This window comes from Stigmatopora argus, chromosome 11 (assembly GCF_051989625.1).
Source record: "Stigmatopora argus isolate UIUO_Sarg chromosome 11, RoL_Sarg_1.0, whole genome shotgun sequence".
Taxonomy (NCBI): domain Eukaryota; kingdom Metazoa; phylum Chordata; class Actinopteri; order Syngnathiformes; family Syngnathidae; genus Stigmatopora; species Stigmatopora argus.
In genome coordinates this window covers 15,157,420-15,176,991 of record NC_135397.1, presented here as the reverse complement: position 1 = coordinate 15,176,991, position 19,572 = coordinate 15,157,420, and the positions used below count along the sequence as shown (strand labels likewise).

The window sequence follows — 19,572 nt, the reverse complement described above, 5'->3', positions numbered from 1 at the left end:
CTGGTATAGGCTCCAGCACCCCCATGACCCTAGTGAGGATAAAGTGGTTCAGAAATTGAGAGATTCTTAAATTTCGATGCAATATGCTTGACAATGTTGCCACTGAGGTCAAATTTCCATGAAGTATGCAGGTGGTTCGCCCATCCCCTAGAGACCATGTTTTTTTTCCCAATGATCGCCAGGCTTTTGCCACTCGCACTTACCACCAGTAAGAGATGAGTCTTCACACTCCACCTCGTTGACTCCCCATTTTTCCTAATGTCCTTCCTCACTTTCCTTTCTCACTTCTTTCCACCCATCTATCGCTCGCTCCAAGGTGCTCATCAATTCACAGCCTCCCTGTGAGGTGTGACCAACCCTCACCCGTGAACTCGTCTGTCCTCACCCTCAACACTTTTTTGGCTGCGGGGGGCAAGAGATAATTTTCTGCACCTATGGCCATTAGCACACCTGAAACAAAATCTGCAGTGACCAGTTTGGGTTGTGGAGGATGGTGAGGTTATTTTAGCAGTCTGCTATGACACAATATAGATCAGGTTGCCCAACTCGGGTCCTCAAGGGCCCCTATCGAGTCTGGTTTCCATGTCTCCCTACACCAACACTCTTGAATCAAATAATCAGATTTGTTTTCAAGCTTCGGGACAGATTGCTGATGAGTTAATCATTTGATTCAGGTGTGGTAAAGGAGGGAGATATGGTAAACAGACTGGATAGGGACCCTCAGGGACTGGAGTTAGGCACCCCTAAAATACTAGATCTTTGCTACAATGTGAGAATTACAATGTATAGTAGGTATTTTCATAAAACTGAAATAGTGGAGCTCCATCTTTTGAGCTCCAATGATCGTGTGTTTAACATACGATCTAAGTCAAGTATGATTTTATGTGATATGATACGATTATACAGTTCACTTAGTTACAATGAAATACTATGTATATACACAATTTGACATGAAAAAATCTAAGTTGAACATTTATGATGTGTTGCGCAATACAAGTCACGCCCAATTCATCGATTTTATGTTACATGATTCCATCTTGTGAAAATGTAATACAATACATTTTACTCAAATGTGCAACTGTATTGAATTAAATTGAATGCCCTGATTGTAATTACCCCGAAAAATGCTCTGATACAATTTGTTATCATAGACTAATTAACTTGTGATGTATTATTATATAACCTGTTCCAACTACGATATATTGTGATTCACTCAAATTAACATTTGATAGAATACGCTATGATACGCGATATCACCATTCAACCATATTAAGATACGATATGTTGTTTAACTACAATTATATTATTTATGATTCAATGTCATCAGTTAAAATACAATGTGTTTAACTCCAATTGCAATATGATTTTTGATAACGTCATTATACATATATGAATTACTACATTAATACTATGCATTCCAATTATGATACAATCCGACTTGATGTTTCACTCCAATTATATGTTGCGATACATGCAATACATATGGGGTAGAACTCAATGAACACATTTTCGATGTACACACAAGACACAAAACACACATTTTCGTTGCACACACTTTTGAAACGAAAGACACAGATTTGGGGATTTGTATACCCATCTGACATGAAACACACACAACAATATATGAGTATGTGCAAATTGTCTTACGTGCATGTGTAAGTTACATTGCATTTGAAATCCGCACTTACAAATGTATGGCTCTTTTTGAGACTCACTCATCTTGCTCAGTTGAGAAACACATTGGCATTTTATGATTTACAACCACATCTGCCATGAAACACACATTTTCGATGCACTCTCACATAACGCGAAATAAACACATTTTGGGATTTGTAAACATGTGACACAAATCATATACATAGACCTTGTGTGAATTGACACACATTGTTTATCTATGCTATCTATAGTACGTTCGTGAAGTCCCTCATCAGTAACATTTAAAACAATGTAAATTGCGGCGATCACCTCATGCCGACCGGACTTGATTATCAGAGTTCATGGTGTCTGTCAAATTATTTTCAAATACATCAGATTTTGATGGGAGAACTTTAGTGCAGGGCAGCCCGGTGGGTGAGTGGATGGCACGTTGGCCTCGCAGTGTGGGACCTGGGTTCAAATCCAGGTCGGTCCTCCTGTGTGCAGTTGGGCACCCCAGTGCTGGGCTAAAAGCTCAGGCTAGCAAACTATTTGCTAGCATCCTCTCTTGAAGGCATCCAGAGGGAGGTTTCCTCATTGCACCTGTGTGCACTCATGACAAACTTTTGCTGTCAGAGCCTGTTCTACTTCCATATAGAGCTAGAACAACTTGTTCTCGCCAACACCATTTCGCCTGTTGAAGGCGCACACCAGGCGTTAAACAAAATCCCAGCCCGTGTGATTGGCTATAAAGGAGGGAAATATCGGATTGGCTGCATATGGGGTTTGTTTAGACAATAATGCAAGTGAATTTATAGGCTGTGCAAGATGAGTCTAAAAAGATCCTCACACTCTTAAGTGCGGATTTCACATATGACAGTATTAGCACACATTTGTTGAATGCATCTGTTTCGTGTCAGATGTAACGTATTTTCTTGCATAAAGCCGTATTTGTAACTATAAAAAAATGATGACTGAATCAAAGGCACGGCTTATATGCGCACAAAACTTACAGCGTTGCTATACTCTTTTTCTTTTACCAGTAGATGTCGGCAAATTGAAATTTACTATTTGATAGTTATTTTATGTTTTACAGTAAAAAAACAACATTACTAGATGAATTAGTATAAAACTGTTTTTTTCTGTATGTATCCATATTTGTTTTTTGTGCCTATATTATTTTTCTGAAAATCCGCATATGAATGAATACATTGGTTTTCCATGTCCCCCCTCTGATAATGACTTCCTTTTTGAATTTGTCTACATGCAGGCAACACCCTTTCGGAATGTGCAATTCAGCAGACGATCTTTTGGATTCATACAGTATCTCAGAAATACCACGTGCGATGATTTTTCTTAAGATTTTTCCTCCAAAGTGACGCATTATTACTCTATTAAAACCATGAACATGAAGGTGAAAATTGTGAATCAGGGGGGCGCCTTATACATGAGAAATTGTAAAATTCAACAATTTTAAGGGTTCGGCTTATACGCAGATGCGGCTTATATGCGAGAAAATACGGTATTTACAAATCCAAAATACAGTGTGTGTTTCATATCAGATGTGTGTATGTGCATTGAAAATTTGTGTTTCAGGTCACGTTTGTGTGTCTGCATCAAAAATTTGTCTAGTGTCACACGTACAGTTAAAATGTGTGTGTGTTCATTATGAGACTGTTCATGTCCCATAAATATAATAGTATACGTTACAAATGCACTGTACTGTAATGTGTTACAATTCACTAGCTTTTATGAGTGATGCAATTCACTACAATTATGATATCAAGCGATGGTAACATTGTACTACGTAGGCCTGCACAATCAGTTTGTTTTCCTATCACTTTAATAACACCTAAACATATTGAAAACAATGATAGGGAAATAATGGTTGCATACAGTGTTGTCAAGCAGATGAGAGGCCTATATAGTGTGTGTAAGTGTGGCACAGTTATGTCTTGTAATTTATAATCATAAATGAAGCTGCACCTCTTACAGTGTGTTTAACGGCTCCCACTTGGATATTAATTTGGAATTGGCATTCAGGAATAAAGGCATGTTAACATCTTTGTGTGAAAGACTGTTAATAAATGTAGTTTTTTTGTAAGAGTCAGCATGTTGAACTCATGAGCACGCTTAATATTTGTAATTAAAAGAGAAACACAAAAATGTTACAAAATACTGTTAAGATTCATTTTATTTGTACTAAAGAACGAAAGAACGTTTATTGGCACAACCCATACATTCAATAAGGTACATAACTGCATAGAAAAATTGGGTTTTTATAAAGATTAGATTAGAATTTGTTGCTGTTGCTGTTTTTTTAGTTTTTTTTTACAGCATACATTAAGAAATATGCATTCACACAAGTGCTATTTGGACATAGAAAACTTTTCCACATCATTGCTATCTGAGTGATTGGTTTCATTCATTTATTTTCCGAACCACTTACCAGGGCTTCCGGGGTGCAGGAGCTTGTCCCCAGCAAACTGTGGGCACTAGGCATGGTATAGACTGAATTGGTATCCAGCCAATTACAGGGCACAAAAAGACATGCACCTATTCATACACAATCACATGCAAACTTCACATAGGAAGGCCAGAGACCAGGATGGAACCGTTTTCTAAAAACTTTGAAGGAGATGTGCTATCCATTCATTCCACATTGCCATCCTCAAAGTAATGAGAATAAAATTGCAATCAGAAAAATGTGAAAAGTGTAAAACTGTTTAATGCTTTAAACTTTTCCAAATATTTATTCATTCATTCATTCTGTACCACTCATCCTCACAAGGGTCGCAGGTTTACTGTAGCCGATCTCAGCACATTGTCAATCAATTGCAGGGAACATATGGTCAAACAACCATTCACACATCCACACTGAATTTAGAATGTTAGAATAAGCTATCTGCATGTTCTTAGAATCTGGCAGTAAACCTGAGTGCCTGCAGAAAAGCCACTAGGCACGGGGAGAACGTGCAAACTCCACAAAGGAAGGCCCCTTGATCTCAAAACTGTGAGGCAGATGTGCTTACCACTCAATCTGCGTGCCTCCTCGCTCAAGAACTTTGGCCCCAAAATACCATGTAAGCAATAATCAAAATATTAGGAACATCATTTTGCACTTTTATTACATTAATTTTAATATTAAAAGCTTTAATATTTCATTTTTATTGTATTGTATACAGAAATAACCAATTTTATTTAATATTTATTACGTACGTACTTTGTTTCCATTGCAGCAGGATTAGTTGTCTACACAGTGGTTGTCATTCTCAAATGCTGCGCAAGGGGTCGCGCTCGATCAAGTATTCATATGTGTGAGAAACGAGAGGAGACTCAACACTTCGAGTACTCCAACAAGATTTACAAATAAAACTCAGAAACAAAAATGTATTCATTTATAACACAACAGTATTGATGATGTCACAGATATTAAACTGATATTTTTACTTCAATTATTTACAATTAAAACAGTTTCTTTATTTAAAAATTGCCCACTGTGACTGAATTAAAAATAAGATGGAAAATTAACCAATTCCCATTTCATTGCGACTTGAACAACAGTTTTTTTTACTGGTTTCAAAGAGTTTTTCAAAATAAACCGGGTTCGATAGTAAAATGTTCATATATTTTAATGCATTTTGTTTTCATTTTTAGATAACAACTGAGAGCTTTAGTGTGAGGGTCGTGTGGCATGTTTGTAGTTTGAAGATCTCAACACGTTTGACCTCAGTTTGACTCCTGCTGGCGACCATTTGTGTGGTATATAAGACACGCATACAAACCTCGTGAAAAATGTTACTTTATTCATTAAAACTAAAATTACCCCATGTAAAAAAAAGCAAATAAACAAATAAATAAATAAAACAAAAATATGTTGAATCATGTTGAACACACCACATTGATAATACTTTCTTTTTTTTAATTGTCATCCAACTCGATTTTAATGGAAGGTAATGCTGTCATGTTATGGCCCTAATCGAGGCATGAGAAAGTGGATCTTAACATTTATAGACGCTAATTGAAGCCACGTAATGAATTTCGAATGCCTTTGGCGTTACTTTACTGCATTGCCAGTTGCTCATTGGACCCCATTTGTGTTCACGTATCGCTAAACCTCCCTATAACGCACGATATAAAACACTCAAAATACATTTAAACAAGTTATACACCTTTAACAATGCCGAAAAAGAAAAATTCAAAATACATGAATACATAAAAAAATAATTAAAAAAATAAATTAAAAAAATGATCAATCGCACTCACCAAATTATTCAAACTCACAGAAGAACGCTTTGGTTGTGCGATAATGTCCGCGTACGCTCAGCTCCGAAAGGGAGAGTGAAGGTAGGGAGAAGAAAAAGAAGGACCCTCTGGCGCCTTTTCACCGCGTCTGATCACCCCCCCAGCTCGGCCTGCTCACCGCCGGAGTCCCTTTGAATGTGACAGAAGACTTCCAGTCACCGAAGCAGCAACTAACAACTCAGGCCCCCGCCCCCACATTAATAATTTCAGCATAATTATCATCATCAATACATATAGTATCTATAGGAATTAGGATGACGCAAAACTGGGCACAATTAAAATGTCAATTTCACGTCGTTCTAATGATAATTATATTTTTAAACTTTACCTGTACCTCGTTATTTATAATATATTAATACTGCATACTAGGAAATTTGAAGACCCCGCTTGTTAAAGTCATATCTCTTGGCTACAATACATTAGGTGCCAATTCAAATTTGATGACATCTCTGATTAGTTCAAAACTGCAGGATACGGAACTCACTATATATTTTATTCTACTCCAACACTACTTTATGTGAATGCATATGCGATAACATTTTTTTTTTGTTTCAGCACTTTATAAATCCTGTTTTTGTTGTACATTTACGGCTTTACCTTTTCCCCCACGCTTAAAACAGTGATGACCTCCCAATTTTGAAAGTTTTACTGTATTTATACATATACATCACATGCACAGCATTTTACCTTGCAATGTCAACATTTCACAAATACATAGTTTAGATAATATGTCAACACCTGACGCCCTTAATATCACTTCACTGTTAACAGAAATTAGTCCAGTGGCCTTAATATACACAGCACACGCAATAATTATCATTTATATGCAATGGAAATGAGAATGAATACAATATAATTGGCTGGATAATCTTTCTCAAAACTTTATTTAGTGCATTTTTAAGCCTCAACCTGCCCAGAAACAAGCCACACAATGCTGTAACTACATTTAAAGTGTGGCCTGACGATAATGATGTGTTTGCTTTCGCACCTTATCGCCAACGTGGCCTCGCACAAATCAATCAATCATTCCGCAGATCGATTGCTGTAGCCGGCCAATAAGAGAGCCTCCCTCCAATAGCCCCCGTCTGAAACCGGTCGCCATTGGCCACAGCAGCGGCACTGACTGGACTGACCCATTAGGCTCACCAGCAAGGGGTGAATGAAAGAAGAGCCAGTTGGCAAGTTAATTAACAGTTGTCATTTAACAACAAATGAGGACATCAAAACACTTCCTGTCACCTTCGTACAATTTCTGTCGTACAAAATGTCTTCACCCTGACACTTAAACACGAAAGAAAACTTTGTCCCGCGAGAACAAGGACCCCCGAAAACGGCCGGACAGGACGGTTTAGGTGGCGAGAATGTCACGAATGCATCTTTTACACAGCAGGGGTTTACGACAAAGCAGTCATTCTTTAAATTATTTGGCAACGTTGAGAAATGCAGTGTAAAGTTCAGTTACATATCCGACGATGTTTTAGTGCTTTGGGGCGCAAATTAGCTCATTTGGGGGATATTACAATTGCGAGAGTTTTAAAAGGACTCCGGTCTTTCACTTCAGCGGTACCCCTGGTTTTCGACATCACTTGTTGCGGTCCTTCGCAACCTGTTTATGGCCAGCAGTACTTCCGGGTTCGATCACACACACGTTCGCTCATCTCCCTCCATACATGCCGGCACGTCTCCTTTAAGAAAAACCCCAAGCCGGAATGATGAACCCTCCTCCTCCTTCTCCTCCTCCGCCTCCTCCTCCTCCTCTTCTTCCTCCTCCTTCTCCTCTTGAGCTCTTCCACACGTCTTTGCATAAGTAAATCAAGCCGCGGGAGAGCGGGCAGCCAGCAGCCACCGTAGCCAGGGAGAGACGCTTCATTCCCGGCCGTGAGTGGGAGCACCGAGCCGGTGTGCGTTCCAAAGGACCAAAGTCAGAGGAGGAACCCCGCAGACGAGCGAGCAACGTCGGGCACACGGGGAACCGTAAAACGAGCCATGAAAGCCACAGGGTGTCTTTTAAGGCGTTGAATTTATTTTTGTTGGGGTGGAGGGACTCGGAGCGAAAGAGAGAGAGAGAACGCCGAGGATCGTCTCTCCTCTCCCGGGTCAACTTGGCCGGCATCGCGGCTGGCCCGAGGGGATAAGAGCCCCGAAACAACAAATTCGAAGGATTTTCCTTTGCTGTTATTTGTCATTTCTCCCTCTCTTTCTCTCTATCTTTTTTTAAATGTAAACCCTTCCTTTTATTTTTTTTGTTTGGAATTGCTAATTTGCCGTGCAAGGCTGGCTTCCGAGCGGATTTAAGGACTTGAATCACGAACCTCGGACAGCCAGGAGGCTTATGGCGCAAAGGGTACGTACATGCAAAACAAGCAGCTAAACGCGTGAACTTTTTGGAGAAAAAAGTTACTTTTGCTGCACCCGCATTACGCACGGACGAGCTGCTTTTGCATTCCCCCCTTCAACACATAAATTCACATACATTTATTTTATTTATTGGACGTATTTTTTCCCCGATGTGACAGCACTGCGTGGATTCTCTGGGTGACAAACACGAACGTTTGTCTCTTGACTCGTACAAAAAACCCTATTGTCTAGCGAAGTGACGACATTAATATTTGATTTATACATTGTGCGCTAAAACCTGGCGCACTGACTTGTTTTTTTTGTTGCATTTCGTCGCCTGGAGGCTTTGCCACTTTTGTTTTCCAAATAACTTCGCAATCAGTATTGGAACACTATTATTTCTATGCGAAGCAACACCGTATAATTCAAACAATGGTGGTGTCTATAAACGCAACGAGTGAAAATTTAAAGCCTAAGCATTTTGAAAAAAATATATATAGAAAAAAAAGATGATCACTTTTTAGTTCACTCATAATTTCACAAATCGCTCATTTAAAGTTCCTACATTAGCGTTTAATACCGCGTTAAAACGTTAAACTTTTGTAATAAACTTCTATAATGTAAATTTCATTACGCACAAAAGGCAGGTGTCACTATGTGCCAGCGATTTCAATTTCCAAATGCTTTTTATCCGCAGCTTTTAAATACCGAAAAAGTAGGACTATATCAGATTTACACCACTGATTGATTCTCCCTGGAATAAATCTCAATTAAATGATATTTGTATTTGTGAGGAGTGCCGTCTGTGTAAACAGCGTGTGTGTGTGTGTGTGTCTCGGTGCAGTACGAAGACTTGCCCCACTACGGGATGGACGGGGTGGGCATCCCGACCACCATGTACGGAGACCCGCACGGTGCGCGCTCCATGCAGGCCGTGCACCTTAACCACGGGCCCCAGCTGCACTCGCACCAGTACCCGCACACGGCGCACACCAACTCCATGCCCCCTAGCATGGGCTCGTCGGTCAACGACGCGCTCAAGAGGGACAAGGACGCCATATACGGGTAGGAACTCCGGAGTTATGGGAATGGCGTTCCGTGAATTTTAGCGGGGGTGCATGGCTCGATTGACACGGGGACAGCGAAGGCTTACCGGGCTCGACTCAAACGGCGTTCACCGAGTCCGAGTGAAGCTCTGTTTGCTCTGAACCCTGACAGTTAATCAAATTTTATTATTAGGGGTAATGCACAGTTGTATAGTGAATAAATAAATAAATAATAAAGTGGAAATAATTATAATCAATTGGTAATTTAATGAATTGTAGCTAATTAATAATGAAAGAAGCGTCATGGTTAGACTGTTGCTGTCAAAGAATAGAAATTTGTGCAACTTTTTTAATTTTTTTTACATATATATTTATATGTATATATTTATTTAATTTTTTTAAATGGAGTAACTGATTTTATAAAATTAATACTTGAGAGAGCAACTCAACCTGTTTGCCTTGCCTCCTGTACAGTCTATAATAGACACACTGTATGTGTACACAACTTGCATAATTGTGTTGCACTCTTCAGCTTCACTGCATGCTTGCATGCATCCATGCAGGGAAGCTCCCCAAGGGCGAGTCACTGGGAAAAAAAAAGAAAAAAAAAGACTGGAACGTGGCTGCCTAAATCCAGCCTGCAGTCGTCCTGACCCCGGGACTGACATTTACTATTGTGTGCTTATATCTAAATGTATGTGTGTTGTCATGCAGGCACCCCCTGTTCCCACTGCTTGCACTGATTTTCGAGAAATGTGAATTAGCAACGTGCACCCCCAGAGAGCCCGGCGTGGCGGGAGGGGACGTGTGCTCGTCGGAGTCCTTTAACGAGGACATCGCTGTGTTTGCCAAACAGGTCAGCGAGCAACAAAAAAATTCAACTGGGAAAATGGGGAGATTTCTTCTGAAATCCTTTTTTTGTGGGTGACTGACGTGCATTTCATATAATCATCACACATGTCATTTTTTTTTAGATTCGTGCAGAAAAACCTTTATTTTCATCAAATCCAGAATTGGACAATCTGGTAAGTCATTTTAAGTTATTTAGTTGTGAAGCATGTGCCTGCATCATTTGAAGTGTTTATGGAAAGTGTCTGTAGAGTGCATATGACGTCACTTGTCATGATTATCTATATAAAGTCAGCACTGTCGATTTGCTCAATAAAATGAATATAGGCAACAACATTGTTTTTTTTGTTTTTTTGTAGATGATTCAAGCCATTCAGGTGTTACGGTTTCATCTACTGGAGCTGGAAAAGGTAAACAAACAACTACAAAAAATAGATATTTTATTGTATTGTTAAGACTCTTATTTCTGATTATTCTTAATTTACATGATTTTTTTTGTTTTTCCCTTTTAATTAATGTTTAAATCAATCACATGCCTTTTTTTGCCATCATCGTGCGTGTTAATCTATATTACCGGACCGGTTATGAGCCATTATGCTCCGTGTCTGCATGCAGTGTTGTGAATGTATTATTGAAATAACATTTAAAAGGGAGAAAAACATCAAACAGTGCACAAAAACTGAGCGCCACGTTGTGGTGGTTGCTCTCTCCTTTTTTGTTGCTTTTTAAATACGCGTGTTGAGTGCGTCGTGGCCCGTGTGAGCCCTCGTGTCACTGCCAATTTTCAGGGATATCTCCATCCTCAGGGGGACATAGGGGGCGGGTGGTGGAGATACATTCGTCATGCACTGCTTTGGCCACCTCATTAGGTACATGTACCCCCAGGAAACGTGCACATACAATGTGGACAGCTGTTCCTAATATTTAGTCTATCTTTGACAGGGAACATTAGTGCAAATTTTATGCACTTGATCAAGGTTAATCTATGTTAAAAAATAGTGAAGGATGTGCACAATATTTTGACTAGTGAAAACATTTCATTGTCAGTTTTTAAGAAAAACTATCTTAGGCATTTTTAATATTTTGGTCAATGCGAGAGAAATCACTGAAAGTGCAATGCTTTGTAAATTTATTTATTTGAGCACATAAAAAAACTTATAGATGTGCAAAAAAAATGATGACATACTAGTCACATTTTTTATGATCTAGAAAACTGCTTTCTTTGAAAATGTTTTACTCTTCTTGTTGTATGAAAGTGTATTCTTGAATGAGTCTATTGTGTGGCTTGTTTTATTTTGTTAGGTATGAAGTGGGTTTCCTAAAAATTGGGTTGAAAGTAATGAAATGAAGTTCAGATAAGATCAGTATCTCAATTAGTACCTATTTTTTATGATTTATTTTATGGGTTGGGTGAAAGAGTTGGATTGCGGAATATAATCTACCATAGATTTGGCGTACTGTACATTTTAGTAATTTATTGCCGCCCAAATAATCTATGGCATTTAAGGGCTGTCCGGTTGAAGATGTTTTTATTTTTAGCTTGTCATAAACAATATTCTGACCAGTATGTGGTATTATTATTATTGCTATTACTTATTATTACTCTCATTATACATTCAGATATCTCATTTGCATAACCACTATCCTTGATCTTTAAGATACATTTTGATGAGGAATTACTTGTTTGATGGTTTGAGGTCCGTTTCTAATATTGTGGTAGTGGCATTTGATTGATTTTTGGCTTATGAGTTGCAGTGGGGTTGTGCTGCCTATTTTGTCCTGTGATCATTTGTATAGTGTGGAAAAAAATGGTGCTTGAACATAATCTACTCTTCTGGTTGACCTAAATGAATCTAGTCATTTCCTTCAGCTATATTTGGTTCTCAATATTTTATACAATTTATTTTTAGCTCTTGAGATACAATACGTGCTGTACTTATTTCTACATATCTTAGTGTATATTATTATTATTACCTTTTTAAAAATGAAAAATATTAATTGGTTAATTTGTTTAGGATCAGTCATGAAACACTGCTTTTGTACTTAGTATGTTGACCTGTGATTTGAACATTTTTTAGGATATTTATAAAGCACTTAGTTGAATTTGATTTAGTTGCGTTTTTGAATTATATTCATTTCATCATTACCATTGTATTCGCATTTTTCAAATATAGTTTTTGTTCCTTTTTTTTGTTTTGTTTTACACTTAATTGAAACAGTAGGTCAAACAAATTGCATTTCTAGGACACCTACTACAGAATGCATATTTGCCTACTCTTTTGACCCATATTTTTCTTTGAATCACCTTAAAATGTTTGCTTAACTTTCATATGTTCTCCCAAACTAAGGAGGGCTAAATTTGTTTTTTCATTTCTTTTGATTTTTTTTTCATTTTTTTTTGCTTCTTGAAATACAGTGCATGTGTAAATAATTTTTTGACCAATGTTGATCATTTTTCTGATCTATTTAGTTTAATTTTCTCTCTAATATGGCAGATGTAATGTGCAAAAGTGCATCTCCTTTTTTACCTACATGTTTGACGCTTCTCTTTTGGCCTACACAGGTGCATGAGTTATGCGACAACTTCTGCCACCGCTACATCAGCTGCTTGAAAGGCAAAATGCCCATCGACCTGGTCATAGATGACCGCGAGGGGGGCTCCAAGTCAGACAATGAAGAGATCACGCGCTCCTCGGTAGCCCTCGACCAGGTACACCCCACACACGCTCCTCTTTCCCTCCATTAATCCCCACCATCAGAATCAGACATTTTTTGCCTAAATACTTTCATTGGCTTGTTAAGACTTGACCCGCTTTCCTGTCCATTTCAATTTACGGTGGCCATCTTTTACCCTCCAACTTCCATGCCTAGCACTTGGCTCGTTCAAGCCTAGTAGAGAGCGTTGGTCGTAGGCTGCAAGGCCTGAGCTCTCCCCGTTGGTGCTCCCGTTCCACCCCTGCAGTTTTTCCCCTCTTTCTTCCTCCTCCTTCCCTGAGTGCACACTTCATTAGGCGTCTTTTCAGTGTTTCTCCTCAGACATGAGTGCACATTGCTTATCAAGAGACCCCCCTCCCATTCTCCCACCACATCGCAGCCTCTTTATTTGCATTGTGCAGCAAGTAGAGGTAGCAAAAATACACTTATTTAGTACTTACTGTAACTCTTTTACTTCAGTTCATGGGATCAATGTGGCAGTCAGTCACGCGGCGAATGAAGTGACTACTTTTTTTTGTATGAAAGCATTATAAAAGGAATTAAATTGATAAACCCTTTTTTTAAAGACATAATTACAATATAGACTGTATTATCTGAGTGTTGGACATGTGCCTTTAAGGGGCTAGCCTAATGAGCGACAACATCAACAGGCCAATTACTCTGCATTTGAGTAACTTCTTGCTAATATTTTAATTTTCTGTTAGTTCATGAAATATCGCTGCATCTCTCCTTCCCCACACCTTTGCATACCCAAATTTTATCACTTGTCTTTTTTTCCAATTGCGCAGCACATCTAAGACTAGGGCTCCCACAAATTATTATTTTAGTATTGAAACAATAATGGATTACGTTTACAATTGATTAATCAACTAATCATTTTATAAATCATATTTTTCGTGTTATAATCTGATCTTAATGTGATAGACATTACCCCGTTCATGTGCATCTTAGTAAAAATAATCTTGTTTAATCACGTGAAAAAAAAAGAATATCATTTTTGAGACATGTCCGACTGGGGAAAAGCGCAAATTAAAGCTAATATTTTCTAGAACATGGTGACGTAGCAGTTGTCAGATGTTTTAATGTCAGTCAGTACTATTCATGCCACTCAAACACAAGCATCCCAGATTGTCGTGCTACGTGTGTCAATGATGGAATCAAGTTTTAACGAATCCAAGAAGTGAAGTGGGCTTAGTCTGAGTCTCAGACGGAGAAAGAAAAAAGACAGAGACACATTCAACAGGTACAGAAACTATAAACAGTGTGCCTATTTTATTAGCTACTTTTTACCTGTGTAACAGGATGTCAAATAGTGGCCTGGTGGCCGAATCGTTAGGGTGTTGGCCTGGCAATTCTAAGATCGGGGATTCAATACCTGTGGGGTTCCGACCTTTCTTTGTGAAGTTTGCATGTTCTCTCTGGGTTTACCTGGGTTTTCTCTGCGTAATCCTGTTTCCTCCCACATCTCAAAAGCACGTGTCATAGGCTAATCGAACACTCTAAATTGCCCCTAGGTGTGCATGTGAATGGTTGTCCATCTCCTTGTGCCCTGCTGTTGGCTCGGTACGAATTCAGGGTTACCCCTGCAACAGTTCCACAGTTGGCTGGGATAGGCTCCAGCACCCCCCGCGATCCCTGTGATAATAAGCCGTATGGAAAATGAATGAATGAATTAATAGCTGTCAATTAATTGTGGTATCCTTATTTGTAAGTAAAAAACATAGCTAAGTAATAGGGCTTGAGAGTGGTAGAATTCTTAAATGTGGTTGCAAGTAAATGAAATTAAAGGCGCGTGCGACATGAAAAAGTCACAGAGATAAATAATTTAAATCTGTGCAGCTTCCATATGGGTAAGTGGCTGGGATAGGCTGCATGGCGGAGCTGGCAGCAAAGGCTTCAGGGAGGGTGGGGCAGCGTGTGTGTGTGTGTGTTGTGTGTTGGAGAGGGGTGGGGGATTGACTGGAGGGGGCTTGTGTGTGTGTGTGTGATTATGGAAATGAAGATCAGGCAGCAAAGATAACACAACGCTTTTTAATCCAAAAGGAGAATGAAATAACACACTAAGTGTCTCTTTGAGGGGGCTTCATGTAGCCTCTCGAGGATTCTTTTTTTTTGTGAAAGTGCTCCTTTTTTCTACAGATGATGCAGGTCAGCTGGAGCTATGTTAACCCTGTTGTTGTGTCATGGGTCAAATTGACTCACTTTAACTCATTTGCTGCCATTGGCAGTGATAAAAGTCCAATCTATTTTGAATGGGAAGTCTGGCAGCGATTAATGGTACTGAAATCTGATCTAACATTTATAGTGGCAATGTTAATTTCACAAATTCACGTGTTATTTTTTTGACACTTTCGGATAATCAAACAGGCACTGGGTCAAATTGACCCAATGTGGAAGACTCCTTGACGTTTCAAGTTGTAATGAAAAAATGATGTTGTAGATACTCCTACCATGTTTGCTTTGTTTAGTATATTAAAAATGTTCATGGGTCAATATGACCACCTTTAGAATATTTTTTTTTCTGCCAAGCCAAATCTTTTATAAAAATGATAAAAACGAAAATAAGAGAAGGACATTCATTCGTTCATCTTCCATACCGTGCATCCCCATATAGGTAAGAGAAGAACATGAATATAAAAATATTGACATGGGTGAATCTGACCTTGACTAGAGTAAATATGACTAGTATTATAACCAGATAGCTTTTGGGGTTTTACTGCGCTTTAACCCTCCTATTGTGCTTGCTTATTTATTTGAAATGAACCCTTAAGAATGTATGCCCCTTGTGTTAATACAATTATTCTTATTGTCGATTATGCACTAGTTACTTTGGTGATTATTTGATTAATCAGCTCAGATATAAACAACAAAGCAAATGTTTGCAGATATCTTTTTCATTGTATATGTCAAAGGAATAAAGAAGTCTGGAAATATTTACATTTTATTTAATTTTTTTCTTATAAAGTACATTGAATAAAAACTTAGAAAATAAAGTGGTGCCCGGTGGCCGAGTGGTTAGTGCGTCGGCCTCACCGTTCTGAGATCGTGGCTGCAATCCCAGTTTTACAGTTCTAAGATTGTGGCTGCAATCCCAGTTTCGGACCTCCTGTATGGATTTCGCATACTTTCCACGGGCTCGCGTGGGATTTCTCCATCATCCCAAAAACATGCGTGGTAGGCTGGTTGAACACTCTAAATTGCCCGAAGGTATGAGTGTGAATGGGAATGATTGTCTTTCTCCTTATGCCCTTCGATTGGGTGACCATCAAACCAAGGTATTCCCCGCCTGGTGCGTATAGTTGGCTGGGATATGCTCCAGGACACCCCGCAACCCCTGTGAGGATAAGCAGTACAGAAAGTGAATGAACAGTTAACTTTCATTTTCTTAAAGATAGTCTAAATAATCTGTTTGGAAGCATATACATTTGCAAATCAACAATCATACTCCTTTTACTTGGCAATTTGATTTTAAACAGCGATGACACGTCGCACATGTTAACTTGTATCTTTTTGCTGAAAATGAAGTATTAGTACTATTATTGCTACTCTAAAAGGCTTCTCCAGGGCTAAATAATCCAAAAAAAGTGTCTGGACACATTTCATATCTAAGTGTCTGTGCATTCATTTTTTACTCTATTTTTGCGCGACATCTTATCTGCACTGGTGACATCCCTAACGAATTGGCCTAGTGTGTGCGCGCGCATTATCTCACCCCCCTCCTCATATGTATTTTTAATATATGCCCCTGGGCATAAAGTTGAAGACCAAGAGCGGTCCACAAATTTGCACAAAAGCAGCAATGTTAACAAGAAGACACATTTATTCATAAAGCAATTTATTCCGGCGCGAGGCGAGTGTAGCAGAGAAAAGAAAATGTCAGGGAGAGCAAAAAAAAAAAGACTGAATGTATTCAACTTTTTTCTTTTTTTACGAGGCTTGACATGTGTTGGGGAATTATGCGTCCGAAGTGCATGTGTCATGCAGTTAATACTCAGAATATTTAAGTTGTGTTGTTCTTTGCCTGCCTGAGCAGGCCGGTGTGTGGAGGTGAAAAAGTCAGAATGGCTGCTGAATGCCACCGAGCCAGTTTGCCACAAACGTGTGTGTTTGGGGTGGAGGGTATCTGGTTATTTGTGTGCATTGAGACTGGACTGATAAACCCCCTCGGGTGCTGTGTTGAGTGTAGCGAGTAGTTAGCACTGGTTGGACTGAGTTAACCCTTTCCCTGGTGATTTTGCTTTCACTCCTAGAGAAATTCCCTACACGGTCTCAAGGTGCTCGTGTTGCTACTTGTTGCCTTGAAAACGCTTAAAATTCAGTCTTGGAAAGGGATTCAATCCTAATTTAATATGCTTCCACATGTGTGTTTTGTATTAACTTTTGTAGTTTCCCAGTGGCATTTCTTTTCTAATTTAAATTGATTGGTCATAATCACAGCAATTTTAAGTAAAAATGTAAACATTTCTTTAAATCTGTCAAATGTTGCGTTTTGTTAATTTTAATGACCTCATTTTTGGCAAGCTTTTTTTCATCTCACAAATGCCCAAATTGGTAAAAAATTCTAACGAATGCAGATGTAAGCGAACATTGAAACGTGATTTTATAGTGTCTGAGTCCGCAAAGAATGTGTATTCATATCTCATCTCACTTCATTTTCTGAACTGCTTTTTCCTCACTAGGGTCGCGGGGGGTGCTGGAGCCTATCCCAGCTGACTTCAGGCCAGAGGCGGGGGACACCTTGAATTGGTGGCCAGCCAATCGCAGGGCACAAGGAGACAAACAACCATTCACGCTCACACTCATACCAAGGGGCAAATTAGAGTGTCCAATCTACCTACCATGCATGTCTTTGGAATGTGGTTAGCGGGCTGTAGGTGTACGTAAGAGACGGCTGAGCAGCGTAGTGGTCGCCGTGTGCGACAGGAGAGCACAGTGCCTGCCTGACCCAAAAATGAGGCGTTCTAGGCGAATGTGAGTCGTCCAGGTTGGGGGAGTATGAGTGCGGCCGTCCGACCTAAAGCCCCTTTTCAGAGCAGCTCCGGGCTTGATTCAATCTGAAACTGTTCTACATTATATTTTGGGAGCAACACCACTCATTATAGTTCTCCCCTCTAAATCTATTGGCCCTAATAGAAAGCTATATTCATAATAAAACACTATTTATTTGTATGTTTTTAATTTGATTCCTCTCTTTTGTACAGTTAACCACAAATCTTAAAGCCTTGTCAAATAATTAAATGTCGCAGTTTACCTGTTAGTTCATTGCATGAACTTCCAAATGTTGTTGCGCAGGTGCTGACAAGGTTCTACTTGATCTGTGGACCTATGGGAGGCATGATTTTATTCATTCACACGTTACCACATTTGGTTCTTTAGTTTGGTTTGTGGGCCACCACATAAACATCGGGGGTACCCCAGACTGTATTAGGAGCGTGCTAGGTTATTAGTATAAACCTAATCTTTTAGTAATTTGTAATGGGTTGATCAATTTGAAATGAAAGATAATGCTGAAAATAATTGGTACATAAAATTGAATACAGACGCTCCCCTACTTACGAACATTCAACTTACGAACAACGGTACATACGAACATGTCTGCAAATTGCGTTTAAGTCCAAAAATGTTCGCAGGTCCAATTTTGTATTTCGCGTCTTTTTTGGAGTAGTACTTCTTTCCGCCGCTAATACCGACGCCTGGCGCTGTGAGAGCTCAGCTCACCCAGCATCTACCTTCCGCATTGCAACGAAGAAGAAGTGCGTGAATGTATCTCCAGTGTGCAAAGAACCTTTTTCATTTGTATCATTAAATATCTCATGCATCCAATATTGAATATGGTTGGTAAAAAGCTAAAGGCTTCTATTGAGGGAGTTGCAAGGAAGAAGCAAGCCATTTCATTTGAATCGAGTGGCAATAATAACGAAGCTTGATGCGCCTGAGAGTGGTGAGCGTTGCACATTCAGTACCATTTATAAACAGAAAGATCGAGCAGCAGGACCCAAATATTGAACGTTGCACAAAGTTTGCAAATCAATTGAATGATGCCATACAGTGCTACTGCATCATTTATGATGAAAAAAAGAAGAAAACTGTGCAATCGTCATTAGGTCGCTTCTTTTGGCCAGTTTCTAATACATAAATCTATCTCTCTCTCTCTACAGTACTGTACATATTCTCTCCATTTTATTAAATGTTTTTTTTTCAGTACAAACCAATGCGTGTTACTTATACAAGCCTTAAACATACAAATGCACTTATATAAACCTTCAATATACTTATATAGGCCTTAAACATAAATTATAATACAAAATATAGCACTAAATCAACTTACAAACAAATTCAACTTATGAACAATCGCTCGGAACCAATTGCGTTCGTAAGTTGAGGAGTGTCTGTATATAACTCGTTATAGTATTTTTATAATTGTAATTTTATTTAATTTTTAAAAAATATATATTTTAGCATTTGTAGCAACTTATATTTTATTCACATTTTCAAAGATTTAATTCAAGTTTTTCTAGTATCTAGTCTACTGTATTAATTTGGGTAATTATTTTAATCAGTTTAATTTTATTTTCAATACCATACATGTTACTTGTACAGTGGTATCTCAAGATACGAGCTTAATTCGCTCCGGGACAGAGCTCGTATGTCAATATTCTCGTAACTCAAACGAACGTTTCCCATT

At 38.9% G+C, this 19,572-nt stretch overlaps 1 protein-coding gene across 2 annotated transcripts in view; it reads left to right on the top strand.

Annotated features, from left to right (window-relative positions):
* Positions 1-7,388: 7,388 nt before the first annotated feature.
* meis1b (Meis homeobox 1 b) overlaps positions 7,389-19,572 on the top strand; it is a 116,887-nt gene continuing 104,703 nt past the window's right edge. Inside the window, exons 1-6 of one of the 2 annotated variants that reach the window (XM_077612607.1) lie at positions 7,389-8,284; positions 9,122-9,342; positions 10,038-10,179; positions 10,298-10,348; positions 10,532-10,582; positions 12,736-12,882. In XM_077612607.1, coding sequence (XP_077468733.1) covers positions 8,273-8,284; positions 9,122-9,342; positions 10,038-10,179; positions 10,298-10,348; positions 10,532-10,582; positions 12,736-12,882 — 624 coding nt within the window. In that variant the 5' untranslated portion in view covers positions 7,389-8,272. The remainder of the gene's footprint in view (positions 8,285-9,121; positions 9,343-10,037; positions 10,180-10,297; positions 10,349-10,531; positions 10,583-12,735; positions 12,883-19,572) is intronic. The other variant, XM_077612606.1, reaches the window with a different exon arrangement.